Source organism: Nannobrachium achirus (assembly GCF_963921795.1).
Source record: "Nannobrachium achirus genome assembly, chromosome: 15".
NCBI classification, from domain to species: Eukaryota; Metazoa; Chordata; class Actinopteri; order Myctophiformes; family Myctophidae; genus Nannobrachium; species Nannobrachium achirus.
This window is the reverse complement of record NC_137822.1, coordinates 9,596,403-9,606,729: the sequence shown is the minus strand read 5'-3', so window position 1 is coordinate 9,606,729 and position 10,327 is coordinate 9,596,403. Positions and strand designations below refer to the sequence as shown.

Here is a 10,327-nt window from a genome sequence, read left to right as displayed (position 1 = left end):
TACAAATGTCCTTGTATGATAAAATAACCTTACTACTGGGCCAGAAAGTCCCACCTGGTTGACATGAATGATCTGTTGAATGTAAAAATTCATCAGCACTTAAAAGCTCATTAAGTTATCTATTCTCAGATTACATTACATTGTACAGTATTTGCTTACCATTTGACCTTTCAAAGGGCATCTCCTTTGGCTCGAAAGGCACGTCTTTATGCTCAGCCACACATTAGTCTCTATAGCTAGGAAGACGCCTCAGTTACTCTGTTATTCGTTATGTGAAAAGTCCTATGACGTCTATGACATCTGACATAATACACAATACCTTTTATGCCCATACATGAAGATACATGGATTCTGTTATAGTGTGGTGGTATGTGGCCGATGTGGCCTCCATAATTATTATTACATAAATTAACATTTTTAAATCGTTTTAGTGGAGTAAAAGTACAATATTTGCCTCTGAGATGTAGTGGTGTAGAAGTAAAAGTAAAAAAAAAATTGAAATACTCAAGTAAAGTAAAATTACCTCAAAATTGTACTTAAGTACAGTACTTGAGTAAATGTACAGATACAGCCCAGTTCAATATTTTCCTGGCACTATTCTCTGGTATTTTGGTTAATCTATTCCATGCTACGTTTCCACCTTATCTCACACTGCTCCCATCCCATACAGATATGATGCACTCCATGGAAATACCATATAGGCCTATTCTGGACCATTGTCTGGACCTCACATGTGTGACCTCACATGTGTGTAGGAGGACACCTAGTGAATAGATATTGTAATTTTTTTATTGTTAACCTCCTGAGACCTAAGTCTTTTGTTGGTGTGCATGTTTTATTTCTCCTAGGTATTTGGGATTAATAACTAAAAATCGTCTTCGCACAGGAAGCCTGTAGACTACTGTACAGCCATTTTTTATAAAAGGACATGCTCCTTTCTGAAGCTCTTAATTATATATCACCCACAAATGTCCATCGGTTATGAGAGTCTATTGATGTAGCATCAAACATATAATTTTCCAAATGTCTGAGTGTTTGTCTGTCTGTCTGAGTGTCTGTCACAGCGTTTCTCCTCAGTGGCTGGAGCAATTGATCTGAAATCGCATCACCATTAGCATATGAACACACCTGACATAACTGTGGAGCCCGTTTGTCACTTTCACAAATCATATGCTGTATATTAGCATTTTTATGGTGTATCTACTATCTATTCTGCATCTAGCATGAGGCAACATGTTTAACCAGCTGTGTGTGTGTGTGCGTGCGTGCGTGCGGGGGGGTGTGTCTGGCCCTGTTACAGATGTTGTCCAATAATCATGCAGATCGGTACACAGTATCTCTGTAGCCATTAAACGAAACGGGTATTTCTTACATTGGTGCTCCTACATATTATCATGCAAGCACCAGTTAAAGTTACTTTCCATCCCTCTACTGTGTGCACAGTGCACACCCCATAACCCACACACTGCACATCATTTCGGAGCTCATATCTTTGAACGGGTAAGGACTAGTAAAAGTAAATAACAAGAGCCACATTGACATGGAACACACATTTATTCCAAGATGCAGTATTTGAAAAAAGAAAAAAAGAAAACAAGTGCATTTTCAAAGTCCATGAAACTGGAGGTAACCTCTTGGCAAGGAGACAGTCTGCACATTGTTGTTAGTGTATTGTAAGGAATGGACCTGGAGAAACTAAATGATGCACTTTTAAAACAGTCTCCCTTGGATCAGAGATCGGTTTACATTCTATGTCTAGTGAAATGACCAATACAAAAAAATAAAGATGTTTGGAAAAAGTTAAGGGCACACTTTACCACAATGTGTGAGAGTCCGTTTAGCCATTGCGTGGTGTATAACAGCACGTGAATGAAAAGAATAAAACACAAATGTGTTTTCTGTGTGTGGTGGAAGCCCAGGCTGTCTGCTGTTATGGATCATATCCAGTGGATTATCAAACAGAAGTTGTAACCGAGACTGGCAACCTAGGGTCTGAAAAGCACGACACAACAGAAAAATGCAAATATGTCTCTACAATGTGCAATGGAAAAGTAATCGGATCAACTTGCTCTAGAGGCACAGAACACTTTTCACATGCCATTTCACTCCACTCTTTGAGTAAACAGATTCTGACAGCTAAACCGCTGAAGAGCCCTGCTCTATGCCTAGAGCAGTGGATCTCAAAGCTGGGTCCAGGTGAATGTTAGTGAATGTTTGACTATTTACTGTATATACAGTAGCGTTTGGCTGAGATGACTTCATTACTTCATCACACATCTGTAAACAACTGCTCTCCGACAACCTTATTTAAAACATATGAAACAAAGTGCCTCTCAATATGTTTTATTAAAACAAATAGACACAAAACAAACCAAACAAAAGAACTTCAGCATCACTAGGCCAATTATGTGTGTCTATATTCAAACTTATAAACTGTGATGCCCTTTTTTGCATGGAAACATCAATGCAGGCATAACCCGCATAATCCTTTCTTTTATGAATATTTCTGCGGAATTTACATTATACTCCAAATTAGTTTGCCATTAGCAAAAATAATTATCTATTTTAGATTAGCCAAAATATTAAATAGAGCTTAAGTGTTGTTGTTGTTTTTGGGGGACCCCCCCTGGAACGCCCACTTTGAGACCTACTGACATAACAGTGAATCAGTCCGCTCCCTCTGTGGTGACTGTAGCCACTGCCAGCACATAGTAGGGTCCTTCTCGGAGGTAGGTCTTCAGGCGCAGGTAATACTGGCTGCCCAGGATCTGTGCTGCGCTCGCCGAGCTCACCAAAGCCCCCACCAGTTCAAACTTGGCATCCTTTGCCTCCTTGGTTTTTCCTGCCGAGCGGTCCACCACAAACTCCATGAAACCCGGGGTGGCGATCATCAGCCGCTGGCCCCAAGGCTGAGGAGCGATTGCCTGGGACGCCGTAAGGCCGCACGCACGCACGCACACGCACACACATTCAAAGAGTATTATGGTTGATGCAGATTATCGATGATTAATTTAGTTGCAATTCAAAAAAAGGAAATAAAAAGAGTCGCATGGCATTGTGACTATTCACTTTTATTTCACCTTTTGCCTATAATGACATGCTCAGAAGATATATTATTTAGTTTATCTTATAATCAATTGAATAGATTAGTTCAAGGTTCAAGGTTGTATTTATTTGTCTCCCAGGAGAAATTTGTCTTGGAGACAGCCCTAGTTAGTTGTTGTACCCCTATATGAGAGCAAATGGATCAGGCACATGCACACATAGACATCAAAGGGAGCTTGAGCCCCTGCCCTTTTATCCATCTGTAAAAAAGTGTCTCTCCAGTCCATGAATGCAGTTTTTACTATGTTGAAAGAAATGCTAATGCCCTCTTTCCATGCCATACCTGAAGGCAGCATTCAAGAGAATTGCCTTGTCCAAACTCTCCTGAACTTAAATGAAGCATCTTATGTTGAAAGAATTGCCCTCTCTGTGTAGAAACCCATGCTGTTAGTGTGGTATCAAGTACTGAAAATAGCCGACCTCCAAGCTCACAACACGTCGTGCTGCGACGCGTTGTGAGCTTGGAGGTCTGCTATTTTCAATATTTTCACCAAAAGGCCCTTTTAGAATTTTCAGCCACTGCGTCTCTAACAATCCCTGCACGTCGCTGAAGTGGATACTCACAGCGAATATGTTCAGCGCTGCACAGTGGAGCTCGGGGAAGGGCTGTGTGCTGATGTTGCGGATCATCTCCATGGGGTGATCAGACAGATGCCGGAACCAGGACTCTGTTAGGGCCAGAAGGTCCTCCGTCTGATGCTCTGCCTGCAATGGAACAGAGAGCTCATATGAGTTTTATGAGCCTGCAAGCGTCACATCGAGCATGTAGATCAGAGATTTTCACAAATTGAAAAAGAAAAGAAAAAGAAAAGCTGAACAACATCAAGATCTTGAGACTAAAATAATAACTAGATCCATCGACACAGGTCTCCCCCCTCCCCATTTCGTGAAAAGTAACAGTTTTGGATATACAAGGTTTCAGATCGACAGCGACAATATAATAGATTGGTACTACGTATACTTGTCAACCCAGGTACTGAAAGCATATGACAAATATGAAAAACTATACACACACACACACACACACACCTGTAGACTGAGCAGCTGAGCGATGGATTCCAAGCAGCGAACTCTCATCTCTGTGGCTCCGGTCGAGGCCAGTTGACTCATTCTGAACAACACTGCCTTGAACTTCTCTCCTGAGGAAAGCAAGTCATCATAAGTCAGGACATTTGATGGTGAAACATAGCCAGGCAAGACAGCCCTGATACTGTGCTCACTCATTCCTTCCCCAGTATCAGGTCTAGACTTCGGTCTATAGGCAGCAAGTATGAGAAATCAGAAAATATTCGGGGCCAATCAGTGACTGCGTTTCAACTGCTGTCTGCACAACACGTGAAAAGCATCCCCTGATTGGTCCATGTGTAGATGGTGACGTAGAATCATGCTGCTGCATTTTCAAAACAACAATGGCTGCTCTCGATGCAACAAGTGTAACAGTTAACGCTGGAACAATAAAACAAGCAATAAGTGAAGCTATTTCAGAGTTGGAATCAATTACAACAATTAAAAAGGAACAGGAGGGGGGCGCCCGCTGGCCTGGTGGTCAAGGCGCGTACCATATACTAGGCTACAATGCCTGCTGGCGTCGCCGGTTCGATTCCCGATCCGGACGACCTTTGCCACATGTCATTCCCCATCTCTCTCCCCATTTCCTGTCAGTCTACTGTCCTATCGAATAAAGGCATAAAAAGCCCAAAAACAAATCTTAAAAAAAAAAAAAAAAAAAAGGAACAGGAGTATGCGCTAGGGGAGTTCATCGGCCGAAAAGATGTGTTTGCCGATTGTTCTTCCAACTGGCTTTGGAAAGAGCTTGTGATGACGTCAGATGTTTTGCTACGCTGATTGGTTAGAGGAGTCTTTTTGTCAAGGCAAGTACTCCCGCCCACTTTTCAAGCTGCCTATAGCCCAAAGCCCAGACTCATATTGTGGGAAGGAACGAGTGAGTGATTGCACAGTATGAGTCTGGCCTGCCAGGCTAGGTGAAACATCCTTCATCCCTGAATTGTAACTGTAAAGACAGCGTCACCCGAACAGACCTGTTTTTTGCAGGACTTGCTTGCCCTCCACGTTGGACCCGAGTAGACCCAGGGTGTCCAGAGCCACACCGGTCATCACAGGGTCTGGATCCAGAGCCATCTCAAACACCTTGTTCTGGAAGGCTGGGTAGTGCTCACACACCTGCTGAGGGCTCTCCAAGATGGCTAGTGTCCCAAAGAACTTCACCAAACCTGCAAGAGATGCCCAGAACATAATAGTCTGAATAAACATGGAACGATACATTATCTATGAAGCAACCAATACTTAACATACCCATTTACATTCAAATAATACGGTGCATTTTATATAGCACCTTTATTCAAGGCGCTTTACAATGATTGTGCATCACATTCACCCATTCACACACACATTCATACACAGATGGTGGAGGAAACCATGCAAGGCACCAACCTGCTCATCGGGAGCAGTTAGGGGTTCACAGTCTTGCTCAAAGACACTTAGATACTAACTCTGGGGGAGCTGGGGATCAAACTGGGAACCGCTCTACAGTACCTCCTGAGCCACTGCTCAGGAGGTACTGTAGAGCGGTTCCCAAAAATGTCGTTCACAGATCGTAATGTAATGTTCAGTGAATGGCTGTATTTAACTTAATAAACACTATCAAATAAATATAAGTTTGTGAAATTGATTAGAAAACACTGTTCTCTAAATATTGTTCACAACATCAATAATCGGTGGTCTAGGCTAGGGATCCTAGGGCGCTGTTTTTCCTTTTTTTGCAGATGTGTTCCCAGATTGTTACAATCTGGAGGCGTGTGGCAGTTCTTCAGGGCAGTTGCTGTACTAATTCAGTAATCTTACCAGGAAGGTAGAGAGAGGAGAATGAGTCCGTGTCGGCCCCTCTGATCAGGTTAGAGATCTTGTCCATGGCACCTTGCTGGGAGAGGTACTGTCGTCCATGATGACTGTGGGCTAAAGTGGTCACCATCTCAATGGCTGTGGCTCTGAAAAATATGCATCATGCATTGATTTAAGTACATTGACAAATGGGAGGTGGGAACATTCTTTCAATATTTCTGTGTGTTTTACCTAATCAGTACATCATCTCCTGTCAATTCATCCAGCAACTGAGAGATGATGTTGCTGTTAGCACAATAACCAAGAGAGATGGCTGACACTGAAGATATGTCTATTACCAGCTGCAAACACAAAGAACAATGAATCAGTCTTTAGGGACTACATTTGTCAACTGTGTCATGTTCATTTAAGGGCGTGTTAAAAAAAAGTATGTGTTGAATCACTCTATATTCAGAGTGTTTGTCCAATAACAGGGGTCTCTTCCCAGCTCTTAAAAATAAAATACATTTACACGTCAGGACACAAATTTCATCCAACTAAGTCATTAGGTGAAATAACTAATGCTAGAATATATGATAAACAAGTGAATTAGGAAATAACAAAAAGAAAAATAAACAGACAAAATCGGAACTGGGACACTATAAACCTGAAGCTGATGATAAATCATCTTGGTGGGGTTCCTTCTCCTGATTGGATAAAATTTGCATCCTGACTGACCTGAAAATAAATGTTCTGTTTTCTGAAGAGCTCAGGTCACTAGGATGGACTACTATCAGAATACACACAAGTATGGGATTGACACATTAAGGTATTGTTTTTTTATAATTAAATATTTTCCTATTTGAATGCCATATTGAATGCCCAATAACTTGTGTGTCTTATAATGTCAGATGTAATTACTTTTGTATAACTCAAAATGGCAACGAAGTCTATTATACATACCTCATAAACTCTATATCTGAGAATGTCTCCTGCAGCCATCACATGTTTGATCTCATTAAGCAGGTCGCTCCGGAACAAAGCATCTAATCCAGCCTTGGAATGACTCAGTTTGGACAGAGAGCTGATTGCCTTGAACAAACAGGGGGAGAGAACCGTGTTATTGGTTCAAATGTTAAACATCTCACATCAGCAACCTTGTACCTCCATTTCATCTTTCAGCAAAAACAGTCGATCTATGTGCATCGCATCGAGGCAAGTTGTGAGTTTGTAGAATCGAACTGGGAACCCTTCGGGAACCCTCCGTGTTTTAAGACAACAACTCTACCCCTTACGCTCAGGGGTATGGTTTTGGACATACAAGGTTTCTATCCGACAATGCCGATATACAGACTGTACTGTCGTATATAGTAATGCAGCAGAAATGGACAGTATCATTTGTTCAATGTCTCACATATTCAGTACAGTATACTCCTATGATTGTCACCTCTTTTGCCACAGATATCTCTTCACTCTTAATGCAGTGGATGACTTCACGAACAACGTCATGATTCTTAAGGATTTCAGAAACCGCCTCTGGATGCTCCATCATTCTGCGTATCTGAAATAACAACAACACACCAAAAATATAAAAATATTTGGTCCCAATACATTTTATCAATGTTGATTGCCAGACCCATGAAATGGGTAGGCCTACATAAGCAAATGTCGGTCTGTCCCTTTTCTATATAAAGGGTATATATGATGATGACATGATGATGACATGCCTACAAAAGGCATGATGTCATAAATGATGATGACAGACAGGGGGTCTGGCACAACCAGGTTGACCTGGTCTAGTTATTTAGAGTGAAGCCTAATTTTATCCCATTAAAACCTGGAAAGCATCCGTGTCTTTTCCCGTCTTTGATGACGTCATCAAAGTGTACTCTTATTTCCACACAACTACTCCAAGGAATATTAATGACATAGTTCAATGTTGGAAATGGGTGGTTCTCCCCTTTAATCATAGGACATTAGTGCCATTCATCACATATTACAAGGGTCTTCAACAGGGGGTCTGGGACCCCTAGGGGGTCCCCAGAGGTACTACAGGGGGTCCTCCAAATCTTTGTGTGATAGAAACTTTTTTCTAATTTTTTATATTAACCACTTGAACCCTATAGCGTCCATATTCTGAGAACTTTAGACAAAAATAGCAGATCTACAAGCTCACAACGCCTCTTTGAGAGCTTGTAGATCGGCTATTTTTGGCAAGAGCTTTGGTATAGAGGGGAAAAAGAGCATACTAAGTACAGAGTGAAAGGTCAACTTTATTAAGTATTGACGGTTCAAGTGGTTAAATATCTAAAAACACAAATTGACATGAAATCCAAAATATACCGATGCAGTGATGTTACTAGGTTTTCAATGTAATGGGTCCCGGGACCCACAGGTGGTCATTCAAATGGGTCCCAGAAATGTTTTATGAGTCCTCAATACAATGTTTTTGAGCGCTGTGAGCTTGTAGATCGTCCATTTTCAAAATGTTTGCCTATTTCTTATATTTATTTTACAATTTGGCTAATGTTTGAACTTAGAACTAGGATTTCTAAATACACTAGGCTACAGACACCCATTTAATTATATTTATATCACTGGGACCCCAATTTATATTAAATGTTAAAATACTAGAGTACAAATGGAACAGGTCCATTTGGTTCCATTTGTTCACCGAGTTACAGACCCATAAAGTTCTATTTGGTTCCTAACTATCATTTATCTGGGGACCCCCTGGAACTCCCTCAAGGACCCAGGACCCCACTTTGAGAACCACAAGTGAAAATAGTTTTTAGCTGTTCCAGGTTTAACTGATAATAAATCTTTACAGTGTTTATCTTACACAATACATTCAAAAACGAATTTAACTATCTAAACTAATATAGCAACTTAAGTAGAAGAAGTAAATTATTTTAACATGGACTCCAATGGAGGTGCATCCCCGGGACCCCAGGACCATGACATGAATGAGTCCCTGGGCGACTTGAATGAGTTTTTGATGCAGGATGCGCACGTAATGACATCACTGCCGATGATTGTGCTGTCAAACGATGAAACTATATGGAATCTATGAAAATGTTGTGGGGGTCCCTGCTTCATCTCTCTCTCTCAACTAAGGGGGTCTTGGCCTGAAAACGTTGAAGACCCCTGACATATTATATTCAGTGTTAGTATGAGTATTGATTGGAGCCCTACCTGTGTCAGAGCCAGTATCTTGACCATCTTGTCCGGGTGGACCAGGCCGGCCAGCAGCTCAGCCTGCAGGTTCTGGGCCAGGTGCAGGGGACTCAGCGCCAGCAGAATGCGACTGAGGATGTCCACACACAGCTCAGTCTGTTCTCTGTGGAACCAACAGTTGTGGAAAAAGTACTTTTTTACAACAAGGGTTCATATTTTAGGTGGGGGCATGTGTACAAGTGGCTAAATATGTATTTCTAAGACACACTAAGCCCATTCCCAAGATGCACCGCAGTCTTTCGTGGGCTGATGTGACTTATGGGGGCTAGTAGTGTTACTGTAAATAGTAATCGCCAGCTTATTGTGTCTAATATATATTTAGCCACTTGTTGTACGCATGCCCCCATTAAAATCGCTAAAACGATAGAAAGCAGTAAATGAAAACACTTTACACTCATCTTTTCTTTTCTCTAATAACAATCTAAAAATCTTGTCCTTTAAGTAAAAGTGTCAATACTGCAATGTAGAAAAGTACAAAATTAAATTGGAAAAGTAAAATTGGAAGTGGAACACAATAAAACTGAAGCTGATACATGGGTTCTCTCTCCTGATTGGCTGCAATTGGCAACACAACTGAAAGGTATATTATTGTGTTATTATTAAAGCGTTGGAGGGACACCAGTTACTGAACACTGTGTAAACTGTAAGCAATGATTACTATTAGAATATAGAGCTTAATTCTTTTGTTGTTTTAACCTAAATATCAATATATCCTACCTATTCCTATGGAATTGAATACATGCATTGCATGGATATGAATAGCAGCCATTGTAAGGTTAATTTTGAGGAGCTTGAAGGATGCAATTCATACTTGGGTGAGTACAAATTAGACATTAAAATGCCACGGACATTACTCCATCCATGAAATTGCAGTAGTAGTAGCAGCAGCCATTCTAGGGCTACTATGCAACTACTACTAATACCATCACTGATGCTAATACATGCTAACATCAATGATGAGTCTAAAACATTACCTGTCATTCGTGTGCAAAAGAGAGAAAACGGCATCGAGCCTCTGTCCACTGACGACGTTCCTCAGGGCGCTGACAGGGATGGCTGAAAGAGCTGTCTTCAGGTTCTGCAGTTCTTCAATGGGATCTTCAATGCTGGAGATTTCCTCCAACAGGCTCTCTATGGACGCCGCCAT

The 10,327-nt window shown here is 41.3% G+C and overlaps 1 protein-coding gene across 1 annotated transcript; it reads right to left on the bottom strand.

Moving 5' to 3' along the window:
- Positions 1 to 1,535: 1,535 nt before the first annotated feature.
- psmd5 (proteasome 26S subunit, non-ATPase 5) lies at positions 1,536 to 10,327 on the bottom strand (the record flags this gene model as incomplete). The annotated part of the gene is made up of 10 exons (XM_080742742.1): positions 1,536 to 2,924; positions 3,670 to 3,810; positions 4,135 to 4,244; positions 5,145 to 5,336; positions 5,968 to 6,110; positions 6,196 to 6,305; positions 6,907 to 7,035; positions 7,391 to 7,504; positions 9,139 to 9,283; positions 10,155 to 10,327. The coding sequence occupies 10 exons, from the start codon at positions 10,325 to 10,327 to the stop codon at positions 2,667 to 2,669; spliced, it is 1,515 nt and encodes a 504-aa protein (XP_080598868.1). The 3' UTR covers positions 1,536 to 2,666.